At 40.7% G+C, this 15,955-nt stretch overlaps 1 protein-coding gene across 12 annotated transcripts in view; it reads left to right on the forward strand.

Moving 5' to 3' along the window:
- ppp1r12a (protein phosphatase 1, regulatory subunit 12A) overlaps window positions 1-15,955 on the forward strand; it is a 117,707-nt gene that overhangs the window by 59,915 nt on the left and 41,837 nt on the right. For 5 of the 12 annotated variants that reach the window (XM_078417134.1, XM_078417133.1, XM_078417137.1 and 2 more), the window contains exons 9-14: window positions 1,437-1,570; window positions 5,997-6,113; window positions 7,985-8,221; window positions 11,567-11,664; window positions 11,769-11,924; window positions 14,461-14,607. In XM_078417134.1, the coding sequence (XP_078273260.1) occupies window positions 1,437-1,570; window positions 5,997-6,113; window positions 7,985-8,221; window positions 11,567-11,664; window positions 11,769-11,924; window positions 14,461-14,607 (889 nt within the window). The remainder of the gene's footprint in view (window positions 1-1,436; window positions 1,571-5,996; window positions 6,114-7,984; window positions 8,222-11,566; window positions 11,665-11,768; window positions 11,925-14,460; window positions 14,608-15,955) is intronic. The other 7 variants (XM_078417138.1, XM_078417144.1, XM_078417141.1 and 4 more) reach the window with 5 other exon arrangements.

A 15,955-nucleotide genomic window follows, 5' to 3' on the forward strand; every position in this document is an offset into this window, starting at 1 on the left:
TCTAAATTCCAGTGGAAAAAAAAGCCCAGTTGATCCATTTTTTTAATCATATGTCAGTCCTGCCATCCCGGGAATTAACCTGGTGAACCTACGCTGCACTCCCTCAATAGCAAGAATGTCCTTCCTCAAATTAGGAGACCAAAACTGCACACAATACTCCAGGTGTGGTATCACCAGGGCCCTGTACAACTGCAGTAAGACCTCCTTGCTCCTATACTCAAATCCTCTTGCTATGAAGGCCAACATGCCATTAGCTTTTTTCACTGCCCGCTGTACCTGCATGCTTACTTTTAGTAACTGATGTACAAGGACGCCCAGGTCTCGTTTCCCCAACCCTTTTCCTAATCTGACACCATTCAGATAATAATTTGCCGCCTTGTTCTTGCCACCAAAGTGGATAACCTCACATTTATCCACATTAGACTGCATCTGCCCACTCACCCAACCTATCCAAGTCACTCTGGAGCCTCATAGCATCCTCCTCGCAGCTCACACTGCCACCCAGCTTTGTGTCATCCACAAACTTACAAATGTAACATTTAGTTCCTTTGTCTAAATCGTCAATATATATATTAAATACCTGGGGTCCCAACACTGAGCTTTGCGGCACCCCACTGTCAATGTGCAGTTTTTTTAAAGCAAGGTCCATTAATGGTAAAGAGGAACACTTTTATTTTATTTGGCATGTTTTCAAGCAACCTCTCCCATAGTTAGATGAGTCAGATTCTTTCTGCACCTACCCTTACATTGTCGGATTTTTTCACTGGTAGTTAATGATATTAAATAATGGTATTAAGGAGCAGCTTTGTGTAAAATGTTCAGTCTGGCAGAAAATGGAGTGAGACTGCTGGGATTATTCATTCTAGACTGAGGCAGCACAGATGTTCAGCAGTAGAGCTGTTGCCTTATAGCGCCTGAGACCTACGTATGCTGTCCATACAGAGTTTGTACGTTCTCCCTGTGACCATGTGGGTTTGCTCTAGGTGCTCTGGTTTCCTCCCACATTCCAAAGACCTGCAGGTTTGTTGGCTAATTGGCTTCTAAATGGTCCCTAATGTATAGGATAGAAACTAGTGTACGGATGATTGGTGGTCAGAGCGGACTTGTTAGGCCCAAGGGCCTGTTTCCATGCTGTACCTCCAAACTAAGCTAAACTGTTGGAGTCAGCAGCCAGCATTTGAAGTCTAACTGTTTGAATCTGCTTCGCAAGCGAGAGTCATGGACTAAACCCAGTAGTCAGCCAATGTTCTGTTTTTTCTGCTCCAGATGGTGATTTCAGTTGGTGTCCTCTGTGCTTGTCAAGCAGAAGCAGTGGTTTTAGTGTTAAATGTTATAAAGTGCTCTAATCTGTTAAGAAAATGATACTCCCCAGGAAACGTAAATTATTCCCTCGGGTTTGTTCAGTATCTTAATTAATGAGTTAATTTTTCTTTCAGAAAAATCCAAACCAACAGCAACTGTAAATATTGTGAACCGTGACCGTGTGAATAATGGAGGTATACAGACCATAGCAGTGGCCCCATCCACTGTACACACCAGTCAAGTTACACCAACATCACCTGTGAAAAAGGTATGGGGAAGCAATAGTGAATTGTGCGCAGCCTTAGATTTGGGCACTAATCCATGGGGCACCAATGAATCACTAATATATCTGATAACTCAAAAACATTTATTGGGCAGGATGAAATAATAACGAGCCGGGTAATTGCAAAGTACAGCAAATGACGCCACCTAGGTCAAAGACGAGTTGTATTTCCTGTCCTATCCTAAAGAATTTTGTGTGCAAATGACTGCAGAAGAATGTGGGCATGCTGACAATTAAATTGTTCTCTGCCTCGACTATTTCCTGGTTAAAGAGAGGGTGCAGCATTGGATGGAGGAAGTAAATTTCAAAGCGTCAGAATCCTCAAGGGATTTGAAAGTACTCGTTGCAGTGGATACAAATATTTGGAATGAGAATGCGAAATAAATAATTTATTAACCAAAGGAAATTCTGGGAGAAAGTTGTTTAACATTTGACTGTGTCACTGATGGAATGTTCTTCAGAGTGAGTTGATGCAATGTTTAATAAATTGCTCTTTGTACGTGAAACTTGATGGGTTGAAGACTTGTGCAGGAAAATGCATTTCTCTCTCAGTGAGCCATCTATTTGGATCATGGATTAACTCGTGTTCTTCTGCCAAATAAAACAACTAGCGCTGCACTGAGTGACCTTGCTTCTGAAAGTAGACAAAGCCTTGGCTGCAATCGGCAAAGTTAGAGAGAGGAAATGGCAGATCAGAGGGTCTGCACATTAAAGCAATTAGATTAATTGAAGATCTTTTATTGAGCCAGGTTAATCCTGCTCAGGAAATTGAGTATCTACAATTCAATTAATGTACAATAAAAGTTATGATTTTCAGAATTTTTAGTGAAGATGAATATGTAAATACCTGAGAATCTTCTGACAAAGTAACTAAAACGTTTTCCAAATGGAGACTGATTTCCAAAATGGAATGTTGGAGAGAATTTATTTTGTGGATTAAGCATGCTGATAGTTTCTACAGAACTGTATTCCATTTTAATGTGTGCAGCAGTAAACCTCAACTACTGTACACTGAGTGCATTTTAATATAGATGTGCATTAGGGATGAGACCCTCATTGAGGGCAAGTGATATCACCAGTCTGTGCAGAACTTCTCCTTTTGTAGAGAATGTTGCTTAATAACTGCAGATTTTCCTTATCTGTCTCATAAAAGGAAGGTGGAAACCTGGTCAAATTTGTAGAGCTTCTTTGTGTCGATTCTCGAGCAGAGCCAGCAGGCTGATATCTCTTGGCATAATGCAAGCCATCCTTGCTTTCTGAGCAAAAGGCAGGTGGTAATTTTTTTTGTATCTGGTGAAAATGAGCTAGCTACTCTGAAGCTGAGCTATCTATATCAAAGAGCAGGTCTTATAAAGTATTAGCGAAGGTGGAAATTGTTTTCTTGGCGCATCTGTTGCCTGTAAATGTTTTTTTGTGTTTGAGATCAAGGAAGTACTCTCTAGAATTGACTGGTTCTAATTTACAAATCAGTTACATTTGCAATAGGTTAATTGGTGCATTTTTCAGATTGATATCTTAAGGTATTGAGGAAGAGGGATGTAGAGTTTTGTGGCACAGAATTGGCCTCACAACCCACCATACTGACCTTTTGTCCATACATTGATCCCGTCGGCTTGGCCTAGGTCCATATCCTTCTGTGTCTTGCCTATTTAGGTGCCTATCTAAATGTCTCAATGAATTTGGAAAGGATGTGCTTTTGTGAAGTTGCCAGAAAATTTGAAAAAGTTAGGAGTCCAGCTCAGCCACTTGCTCTCTTGCTGGTGTGAAATGGCAATGGGTTTCAACTTCTAATGAGAGATACAACATAGAACACTACAGCACAGGAGCTGGCCCTTTGGTCCACTATGGCCGTGCCAGACAATATTCCACGTTCAATGAATCTCATCAGTTTGCATGTAATCCAGATTCCAGAAATTATTAAAATATTAAAATGGAGACACAACAGATCCCGACCTGAAATGTCTGTCCATTCCCTCCACAGATGCTGCCTGACCCTCTGAGTTCCTCTAGCTCTTTGTGTTTTGCTCTGATGGGAGATATAAAGCTTAAGGTTTAAATGAACTTGCGAAGGTTGCTAATTGTACATTAGTGCAAGGATATTGCATTCATGGGGAATACCAGAAGGATTTTCCTCGCTTGATAATTTGTTCCATTTATGAATAAGCAAGGTGTGATAAATTCTAAACTTCTATCTGTCTGTAGTGATTAGAGCACAGAGGTAAGGGTAAAGAGAAATGAAGAGGCAACTGATTTATGTAGTGGATTCCTGTTTCCCATCAAAGTAGTTATTCATTAAGTTGGCAGCTATTTTCCCACGTGCATGTTATGGCAAGACTGCACGTTTGAAAGAGAAGAGAAAGTTGGATGCTGAGTTCCAATTGAGCTGTTAAGCCAAAATGTAAACACTTCTGAAGAACTTCTCCAAGCACCTTCAGTTGGTGCTTTCACACACAGGAAGCTTGGTCATGCAACAGTTAGTGGCGTGATGACACTAACCCTAACCCTGGATGCTGCCTGTGTGAAGTTTACATATGTTCTCTGTGACTGTTTCTTCCAGAGGTTCTGGCTACCTTTCGCGTCCCAACGAATTACTGGTTGGATAATTGGCCGCCATAAATTATTCATTCATGTCGGTTAATGACAAAACATAATCAAATGTGAATTGATGGGCATATATGTAAGAGAGAATGACATACTAGATGCAAGGAAATTAAAACAGGAGTGAGATTAATGGGATTGCAGGAATGGACCAGATGATCTCCTCTCGTTGCGGTAAGATGGGTACCCACAAAGATCTCCTAATTTCTTTGATATGTATTTAATTTCTTTTCAGACGAGACTAGTCATTCCGTGGGTGTGGGAGATCTTGTGTCTCGCACCAGTGTTTTCATCAAACAGACTCAAAGGGCCAGTAACTTGAAGAATTATTGCATAGCAAGCCAGAAAGTAATAAGCATCTTTTTTCAATTTAGTGCTTCAAAATGTGTAAAATAAACAATGAGATTAATTAAACTATTATTGACTTCATATTGTTGAAATGAAAAGTACTTAGTTTTTTTAAAATGCTAGATTGATAATTCATAAATACAAAATTGGCCTCTCAGGACAATCCAATCAGTATTTAAGCAGTATTTAAGGCCTTGAAGAATTATGAAGAATGATGAACTATGAAGAATTTGGTTAATGTGCAATAAATTCCGATTTTCAAAGTCTATAGCGAAGAAGAATATATATAATTACCTGAGAATATTGACAGATTTGTCAACAGTGTGCCATATGTCAGAGCACGGTCAACGAGAGCAGCTTGTGAATATCCGCATTTAATTGCGTGCCTGACCCAAGTTGTCAGATTTCCCCCCATTATACTGGTGAGTGTGATTGCGCCCTGCTGTGGCGGCTGCAAACTCTGGCCCTACTTGAAGAAAGTGGATGATTCCGCTGAGCTCTAATAATGGTAAGGTTAACTGCTGGGAAAGTGGAGCCCAACGCCGAGATGAAAGCCTTCACATCAAGGCACCAGGCTGCAAGTTAACGGAGGTTTGTTTGTATTCCCGTCAAGCCCAACGGATTCTACATCTACCCAACGTGAGTGTGGCACAGTGGCGCAGCGGTGGAATTGCTGCCTTACAGTGCTAGAGACCCAGGTTGGATTCTGACTACGGGTGCTGTCTGTATAGAGATTGTATGTTCTCCCTGTGACCGCGTGAATTTTCTCCCGATGCTTCGGATTACTCCCACATCCCAAATATGTGCAGGCTTTTAGGTCAATTGGCTTCTATGAATTGTAAATTGTCCCTAGTGTGTGTGTGTGTAGGATAGTGTTAGTGTACGGGGTGATTGCTGGTCACCACGCACTTGGTGGGCCGAGAGCCTGTTTCCGCACTGTGTTACTGAACTAAACTAAACTAAACACATGTTTAATCGTACTCGACATCTGCAACATGACTCCAGCACCATGTTACACTTATACATAAAGTAGACGGTTTAATTAAAAGTTTAAATATTTAAATAATGCATAATTAGGCAAAAATACACGGTGCTGAAGTAACCTGCAGAATTACTCCTGCTGAATTACTCCAGTCTTTTTTTTGTAAGAGATATTGCCTGACCTGCTGAGCTACTCCAGCACTAAGTGCTTTTTTTTTTGTACACCAGCATCTGCAGTTCCTTGTTTCTACATACTTAGGAACGTCTCTTGAGAGGTGGAATCTGATTAAATACTATACTGTGCCTTTTGCTATGATCCGTGTTTGATTTAATCAAGGTGGTAAGACTCAACGCCATTTTATTAACATAGAGTGTAGACATTCTTGTCCTTCTCTTTCCTGATGGGTGCACATTTGGCGTGTGCACACTTAAGCATTTCTCCTTGCAGATTTCTCATTGCGCTTTCTGTTTTAATTGGCTTCAGTATGAATCCATTTCTCCCGTCTTGCCTGTGACGGAGCCATTAGACCCGACATCATGGCGTCAGGGCTTGCGTAAAACTGGCATTGTTCTTGTGCCTCAAAAGGGTGAAAAAGTTATGGTGAGCTGCCTCTTGTGTGCACAGAGGTTTGTGTTTTGTGTTAAGTTCCCGTTTACCTGAAGTATCCAGTTTCACGGTGCATGTTGTGATGACACTCATTTCTATGTACTACTTTTAAAACAAGTAGTGTTGATATTTGAATACTAGAACAAAATTCTAGAATTTGTGTGGTTTGTGTGCACTTATGTTCCTTCTGTCTATTGTTTAGTTGCAATGTCTTAATCTGCCTCAGTGCATGAACTATTCCTGGACAAATATAGAGAATAGGGAAACATATTGTAATTTAACAATAGAGGCTTTCAAACTCCTTCCCCCAGTATTGCACACAGAGCAAATGCCACCACTATTTTGGAAACTAATGTTATCCGACCATCCTGGAGTTCCTGGGTCATATTACTTGATACTTTGCAAATTTTTGATTTGAGAGCAGGTGGAAATAAAATAAAATAAAACTGATTTACTCCATTATAGTTTATTCAACAATCTCTTAGTGAATTCAAGGCAGAAAGGCGGGTAAAGATTTGAAATTACTCCTTGAGCAGGAAGAAGGATATGTTTCCAGGTAGGTCGAGGTGGAGGTTTTGGTATTGCTCTTCAGTAGCTGTAGTCCATCAAGTAGTTAGAATGACGTTTTCAGAGAGCACGAACATAATTGCTAGGTTCTCTGCCCCATAGGTGTTGTGGTGGCTAGATCATTGGAGGCATTTCAAGAGAGATTTTTTTTTGAAAGATTGGGGAATTGGCAGAGATGAAGTTGGACGCCGATCAGCCATGATCAATTGGGACAGTGCAGTCGCGCAGTAGCAGAGTTGCTGCCTTATAGCGCCAGAGATCCAGGTTCGATCTTGACTATGGATGCTGTCTGTACGGAGTTTGTACGTTCTCCCTGTGACCATGTGGATTTCTTCTGGGTGCTCTGGTTTCTTCCTACATCCCAAAGACGTACAGGTTTGCCGGTTAGTTTGGTTTCAATAAATATTGTAAATTGTGTAGGATAGTTCTATTGTACAGAATGATTGCTGGTCGGTGCAGACTCGGTTGGCTGAAGGGCCTGTTACCACGCTGTAGCTCCAAAGTCTAAAGTAAATTGAACGACGGGGTAGGTCCAAGAGGCTCTTTCTGTGATTTTGTTCTTGCATTCCGAGCATTAGACGTGCACAGAAAGTGAAGTACAACCTTCAAGTTTGTAAGAGCTATCAAAATATTTGTTGCCTTCAGGAGAATGGGGAATTGGTATCCTATATTTTTAACTATTGTGAAAAGTTAAATATTAGCTTTGAGTTAATAAACCACTTTGTAATCCGATCTTACGCTTTTTTTCCCTCATCTGGTTGTGGTGTTGGGTGATTTCAGTTTGTCATTTTTACTGAGTGGATAAAGGTTTGGATTATTTGTTTCTTGGTGAAAGAAATAGACCATTTTTTAGTGTTTGATCATAGGGTCTGGAAATGACTCTCGGGGAAATCGATTGATTATATTCCCAAAGTAAAGATGTATCAAAAGCCAAAATGTAAATTAGTTAATTCTCCTACAATCTTATTCCAGAATTGAGAATGGCTGAATTAGAAACTCTGTTAATCATCTGAACATAATTTCTTTGCAGATATGTTCATGTGGTCTTGACCTTGCATGATTTCTCAGTATGTTAAGAGTGTTTTGGAAAAATGTCTTATTGATAATGTTACACATTGGGAAGATTTTCAGGAAGTGATGTTGTAACTTGAAGATTAAAATTCTTGTCAGGTCTGGTGTACGAGTACAAAAAAAGACTGATTTGTTGTTTTGTCAAACCCTGACCTTTACATGTGGTCTTGCTGAGAGCCAGATCCTGAGAGATTCAACACATTACTATTTGCATTCCCGATTTACAGTTTGCTACTCCGTTTATTAAGTATTCAAAAGAAGAAGACAAGAAAAGGAAAGAGGAGGAAGAAAAGAAAGATGCACCTCCAGCTTTGTGGCGGTCAGGGCTTCGGAAGACTGGAAGTTATGGTGCGTTGGCGGAGATCAGTGCCTCCAAAGAGACACAGAAGGAGAGGGACATCACGGGGGTGATGCGGTCTGCCTCAAGCCCTCGACTCTCGTCCACCCTCGACAATAAAGAGAAAGTAAGCTACTAACTGCACACACCATCTAAATTGTGTTGGAACCTATTAAAACTTGGCACAAAATTGACCACGTTTTATTGGATCAAAACTATTCAGAGACTGTATAGGAAGGAACTGCAGATGCTGGTTTAAACCGAAGTCCATTTAGGGCTTTATATGTGAATAGGAGGAGTTTGAAGTTGATTCTGTACCGTACAGGGAGCCAGTGGAGAGAGGCCAGAATCGGCGTGATGGGGTCCCTTTTACGGGTACCCGTCAGGAGTCTCGCTGCGGCGTTTTGGACCAGTTGCAAGTGGGACAGGGAAGATTGGCTGATCCCAGTGTATAGGGAGTTGCAGTAGTCTAGGCGGGAGGAAATGAAAGCGTGAATGATTTTTTCAGTGTCGTCGAATTGGAGGAAAGGTTTGATTTTAGCTATGGTACGAAGTTGGAAGAAGCTGGCTTTTACCACAGCGTTGACTTGCTTGTCAAATTTTAATGCAGAGTCAAATATCACGCCAAGGTTTTTGACATGCAGTTTGACTAGGCAGGATAGGCTTCCAAGACTGCCTGTTATCGATTTGATGGAGTCAGGGGGGCCGAATAGGATGACCTCAGACTTGCTCTCGTTTAATTGGAGGAAGTTCTGTGCCATCCAACATTTTATGTCCTCAAGGCAGTGTAATAGGCTGTTTAAATTTGACTGGTTGTTGGGTTTCAGGGGGAGGTAAAGCTGAGTGTCATCGGCATAGCAGTGGAAAGAAATGCCGTGCCTTTGAATGATTTGGCCAAGGGAGAGCATGTATAGAGAGAAGAGAATGGGGCCTAGGATGGAGCCTTGTGGAACTCCGCAGGAGAGGCTAGCTGGAGCAGAGGAATAACTGCCTATGTTGATGGCGAAACTCCTATCTTTGAGGTAGGAAACGAACCAGCTCAGGGCAGTGCCATCAATGCCAACCGCGTACCGGAGACGGTCAATAAGGATGGTGTGGTCCACTGTATCGAACGCTGCGCTGAGGTCGAGAAGGAGCAGGATTGCACAGTCGCCGGTGTCGATGGCGAGAAGCAGGTCGTTGTGTACCTTCAACTCTGTGCTGTGGTGGGCTCTGAAACCTGACTGGAAACTTTCCAGAATGGTGTTTTTGTGTAAGTAGGGCACTAATTGGTTTAGAATTGCCTTTTCAAGGACTTTTGACAGGAATGGCAGTTTGGAAATGGGTCTGTAGTTGCTAGGCAAGGTGGGGTCTAGGTTAGGTTTTTTCAGTAGGGGCTGGACCACCGCGTGCTTGAAACAGGTTGGAACAGTGCCAGTGGCCAGAGAACTGTTGATAATAGAGAGGATGCTGGGACCGGCTATTGCAATGACATCCTTCAGAAGGGCAGTGGGGGCAGGATCAAGGGGGCAGGTTGCAGGTTTCATAGCGGAGACAAGCTTTGTAAGGGAGGATAGAGTGACAGGTTGGAAACAGTCCAATTTAGATGAACAGACTAGTGAGACAGCTAGGTCACGGGTGGGAGGGGAAATGTTCATTCTAATGTTCTCAACTTTGCTGGTGAAACATTTAGCGAATTCTTCGCACTTAGCAGGGGACCCAACTAAGCTGGTACTGGGGGCGGGACATATGACAGAGGTAATTGTGCTAAATAGGACCTTGGAGTTATGAGAGTTTTTGGAGATAAGGTCGGAGAAGTATTGTGCTCTAGCAGACTTTACTGCTTCCTGGTATTTGAGAAGATTGTTTCTCAGAATTTCGAAGGAAATTTGAAGCTTGTCACATTTCCACCTCCGTTCTGATTTTCTGCACTCCCTTCTTAGGGCTTTGGTGGTGTCATTGAGCCAAGGCTGACCTTTGGGCTTAGGCTTTTTCAATTTAAGGGGAGCGATAGAATCCAGGATGGAAGAGCAAGTGATATTAAATAAAGAGGTGAGATCCTCAGTGCTGAGATGGGGGGGAGAAGCCTCAATAGTGTACAAGATTACTTGTTGCCACTGAATGAGGACTGAATAAGAAGTTAAACCATGAAGAGAGAAACAGTTTTAGGTTAATAAAGATCATCAACCTCAAACTAAGTTTCGGTCACTCCACAGATACTTCATGACATTTTCCAACTTTTTCAGTTTTTGTTAAAAACTTCCAGCAGTTTTGCTTTCATAAAAAGGAAAAAGTAGAAAATGTGTGCAGGTTAACATGTGGAAACATGAAACTGCAGATGCTGGTTGACACAAAATAACGCAAAGTGCTGGAGTAATTCAGTGGGTCAGGCAGCACCTCTGGATAACATGGATAGGTGACATTTTGTGTTGGGACCCTTCTTCAGGCAGATTGTGGAGGGGGGTGGTGAAAGCTGGGAGAGAGGAGAGGCAGGACATAGCCTGGCATATAATAAATTTACACTATTGGTCTGCACTATTGACTCAACATAGAAACCAGAAGATCAGATAACATTGTGTGATCCACTTCTGAATGACTCTCAAATACATGATCCTAAATTTCACCTTGCTGACTGACTTTGTGGTATTAAAGCCCTGATTGTGAAATTATTTTAGTTACGTTTGGAATGTAGTTTTCCATGTGGGTTTTACTTAGACCTGTGGATACTTTTTGTACACAAGAATGAAAAATGATTGCCTACTTTTCATTTCTGGATTCAAATAGTGAGTCAGTCAGGCCAGTTGCAAGTAATTATTCTGCAATTGTTTGCTGGTAGTGTTTTTCTTTTTGGAATAGGCAGTCAATATGCAATAAAACTGCCTTTTGGTGTTCAAACTAAACCAAAAGAATTAATAAAGCAGAAAACATTGGAGGTACGGCAGCAGGAGAGAGAAATGTTCCAAGTAGTGGTTCATTCTTTCTCAGCAGCTGATGTAATGATGTGTTCATAGTCGTTAGCACAACAGGGAAACTGGTCCATTGACATGCTGCGTTCACATCAGCCATCATTTACCCGTTAACATCAATTCTACATTGTCCTGATTTTTCTCCCCACATTCCTATTCTCCCTCCCTAATTTTACCACTCGCATTCGGAGCAATTTGCAACTGTCAACTACCAATCTGCACGTTTTGGGGGTGTGCGAGGAGCAACCACAGGAAACCCACGCGATCACAGGGAGAGTCTGCAAACTCCACGCAGACTACATCAGAGTTTAGGATTGAACCCAGGACACCAAAGCCATTAGCTGCAACACCATGCAGCCGGAAACACAGTTCCTGCCATGTTTACCGTAATATTTTGAGCACTTGCCATGTTTTATATTTAGTTTAACAAGTGAGCAAACAATTTTTATATTCTAAAATGCCCGAGTTGTATCACGTTTTAGCATTTGCCAAAGCAGAATTTGTTACATTCACACTTTCTCCAACAGGAGAAGGATCAAAAAGGACCAAGGCTTGCGTATGTTGCACCTACAGTCCCGTCTAGAAGATTAGCCAGTATGTCAGACATCGACGATAGAGAAATCAGGTAAGATCCGATCCCATTTAGTGTATGGCCCATTTACCGACCTCCCTCCTTGTCCACAACTCCTCCACCCTTCTGCATACTCAACTGAAATGATTGCTTCACAGAGATTCTGCAAGTAACTTTGTGCGCAGTGGTTCTTACACAAGGCGGCGTTGGGAAGAAGACCCAAAGAGGAAAGAAATGAACCACACCACCATCACTGAAGGACCTACGTCACAAAACGCTGCTGTCACCAACGTAGTGCCTAGTTATCAAAGAAGGTAATTGGAAGCTCTCAAGGCAATGGTGTAGTGATTTGGTTGTGGAAAAAAGTTTGATTTTGGAAACAAATCGTTTCCCTTCAGTTCATTGTTTTAATGACTAAGTAAGGTGATGCATTGCAGTGTATCAGAACTATTAAGTAAAATCTAACCTCATCGGTGCTATAAATTATGTTTATTCTTTTATTCCCATTGTTTGGATAGGTCTGGCCTACAGCAAAGGGAACTAACTTAATAACCTATTTTCTCCCTTTAATATTAATTCAGAAGAAACGTTCACCTTTGTACAAATAATGAGGAAGAAAAGGCAATTTAGCATATCAAGTGTTATCCGTATATTCAATGCTACATAATTTTACTGATTTTTATGATTGGATCAACAACAGTATTCTAAATTGAAGACAACCTATGAGCACTGCTCTCCATATGCATGCTAGCTATCCATTCACATGGTCACAGCACTGGCATCCATTTTCATTGCTCTGTAGTACAGTGGCACAGGAGTTTGACCAGCTGCCGAATAACTCCAGGGACCTGTGTCTGATACTGACCTCAGCTGCTGGCTGTGTGGAGTTTATCTCCATTTTCACAGAATGCTCCCTTTTCCTCCCTCTTCTATGACTTGAACCAATTTTCAAATCCAAAGCATTGGAGTTTCCTTCTCTCAAAAGATGTGCTAGTATATTGATTGCATTTTGGAGATTTACCCCAGTGTAGGTGGGTTGTAGGAGTCAGGAGTTGACGGGAATGTGTAAGATAATAAACTGCAGAAGAATCTCAAGACTCAGGAGTGTTATTTGCAGCAGCATAACAGGCCTGTAAATGCAATGCACATAGATTATATATACAATAATCCCATAAAACTTCAATGGTCCAGAGATGTTTGTAGTTGAGGTTTGTGTTGTGTTCAAGAGCCTGATGGTTGATGGGATTAACCTGTTCGTGAACCAAGTGGTCAGGCTTCTGTACTTCCTTCCCAAGGTTAAGAGTGGAATGAAAGCGTAGCCAGAATAATTCCGGTTATGGTTGGAAAGAAGGGAGCTTTTCATACTGGAATTGAGATGACCAAGATCTTGCGGCATCATAAAGTGAAGAGTACAGGAAAAAAAAAGCTTGTATAGTATCTCAAAATAAATGGTGAGAATGAGATGTAGAATGTGACATTTGAAGTGGCATCAGTCTGAAATTTGGCCCAAAGAGAAATTCTTATTAAACTAGGGATTAATTAAATATAATGTAGATCCTATAACGTTTTTAATGTAACACGATGTGGCTGTCTTCAAAATCTTTTTGGATTGATGAATGAAGATGAGCTGAATGACTTTGCACACAAGTACAACTGTCGTGTGACATTCATCATGAATACAGTTGCGACTGTGACACAAGCTCTTCATTTTGATGCGGCATATTTGGAAGATTTGTTCCTGAAGGCCTCAAATGGGCTAAGGTGTAGAAAAGGGTAACTGGTTAACTCATACTCTCAATGCAGATATGACGAACCCTGCACAAACTACAAAGGGACTTTAAAAAACTGTGGCAATGGAAAAGACAATGTGGTGGATTCTTATCTGACGACATTCTCATGTTAAGCTTTTCTCATTGTATTGCAGGTTCTAAATATCTATCGGATCATTTAAAAACTACCCAGTTGGTTTTTCCAAGTGATTTTTAGCTGGTTCTTTTTGTACAAATTTATCACTTTTTTTCCCCAATACTGATTTTGAGTGGCTATGTTTACTGCAGCCACTGCAGGTCATTTCAGAATCTCCAAATTGAAAAAGGTTTAATTTGTATGTTTTCAATGAGTCTCTTAAAAAGTCATCTATAAAAAGGAATTAGTGGTAAATCCAATATGTGTTTAATACTTATGCCATATGTGTATTTTGCTTAACCTGGATACTGGTCTGTGTACCTTCCCCTTAATCCAAATTGATGTTTTCTTCTGTCAGAATTGCATGTGTTTGCTTGACGTTTCCATGCACAAGTGTACGAGGAAAAAAAAATTGCTGATTTTTTTTTTTGCGCACCCTTGCATTTGGGACTTGAAGTTGGAATCACCATCTGTGAAAAGTGACGCAGCATTAAAAATCGCTTTCCTTGTTGGAGGAACGCTGTTCACTTTGTTCCCTTGGTATTAAACAGGACAACTTATGGAAGGTGGTTCATTGGAAAAAAAGCCTCCTGAATTTGCAGCTAATCGTAAAGTGTGTGAAAAAATTCACATTATACATTTATTAACTTGAAAACTTTTGACTTTGGAGATGATTGCCCTTTAAGGATGTCAGGTTTTGCAACTCAGGACTTGCATGCAGTGGTCAAACCATAGATGTTATCCGAGCCCGTACTGGTTTGTATGTTACTGTCCAGTCACATTGAATGTTTCCAAGAACTTGATGTTTTGTCATTTGTTTTAACACTAGTGCTTGCATATTCAAGAAAATTTAATTTGCATTTTTGCATGATAGCATGTATCTGTAGCATTTATTACATATCATCTAATTGTTATGATGTGCTTTCTTGCTTGGTATGCATGCAGTAATTCGTATCTGCTAGCAATAGGCAGAAGTAGCAGTACCAGACATCTCCCAACCAGCTCCTCCTCAAACACCAGCTTGGATTCTACTAATTCTAAGTCTAGGCAACCAACTGCAAGTCAATACTCATCCTACAGCATCTTCAGAAGGTATAACATTGTACTTGAAAAAGCAATCACATTGGGAAAAATGCTTTTATTTCGCATGCTTTATGCTCATTTAAGTGCGAATGCCTGTGTGCACGTGTACATAGATTATCACTAATAACTCCCATGTATTTTGATGCAAGTACAGACTTCAAATATAAGAAGCATGGTTCCTGGTAACATTACCAGTAAAACATGACATCAAACAAATTAAGACCTGCAGAAGTTTTCCTACAGTCAGAAATGCTGAAAATAGCATGTTTGCCATCGTATGTAAACCAAAAAAAAAAATCGTGATTATTTTGGGTATCAATTTTCTCCTTCAATTTTGCTGAAGATTATTGGATAACTGTTTCTGAGAATATTTTGCTATTCTTTGATTTAATTTTCCATTTCCAGTATTTTAATCCATTTTTTGTATCTTTTTAAAAGATCTGACATAATTGTGGATCATGGGAAAAGGGGAATTTGTTGCTACTGTCATGACCCTGTTGTGCAAATATCTGTGAAGAATCAGATTTGTCAACATGCCAGCAATCTGGATTGCTATGTATTTTCTTTGCAAATTCATAAAAGATGATTGCAGTGGTCAGATTGTGCATAGTTATGAGTCCCAACATGGGACCCCAGTTTAAATCTGTTGGAGTAAGTTATAGCTTCCCACTTAGAATATTGCATTCCTGCCAGTTAGTTATCTTCAAAAGGATCTGTATTGCATGAAATTATATTGCAGTCATGGGGAAAAATGAGAAACATTTGGAAGCTGTTTGGAGCCACAACTATAAATGGAATGGTCCTGTTTAATGCTGTAACATTTTGAGTTGTTTTTTGTTGAAGTGTTTGATATGCATTGCATTCATAGCTAATTATTGGTCATTTTAGCCTGGATGTACATGAACCAGGTAGAATAACATATTGAGGAAAATATAAATAAATTGGAGGAACTGAGCTGGCCAGGCAGCATTTGTGGTGGAAATGGACAGACAATGTTTTAGATCAGGACCCTTCTGACCCACTGAGTTCCTACAGCGTTTTGTTTTCACCTCGGGTTTCCAATCTCTTGTGCCTCCTGCATGACATGTTATTGCAATGTTGTATTGGGAGGAATCAGTCTGGGAATTGGCTTTTGTTTTTGAATTGGTGCCGAATTCTCTCTTCATTTACATTCAAAATCGGAACATTGGCAGGCCATATAAAGCGACGTCCAACCTTCCTCACCTGAAGTAACTCTGGTCTTGGAATATGTCCTGAAAAATCTGTTCCAGTGCCATTTTAGCAACCAATGAAGCATTTTGGCAAGCATTTGTGTCACCCAGTCAAGAGATTTGGATATTTGCTATCTATCAGATTA

This window comes from Rhinoraja longicauda, chromosome 20, assembly GCF_053455715.1.
Source record: "Rhinoraja longicauda isolate Sanriku21f chromosome 20, sRhiLon1.1, whole genome shotgun sequence".
In the NCBI taxonomy this organism is placed as follows: domain Eukaryota; kingdom Metazoa; phylum Chordata; class Chondrichthyes; order Rajiformes; family Arhynchobatidae; genus Rhinoraja; species Rhinoraja longicauda.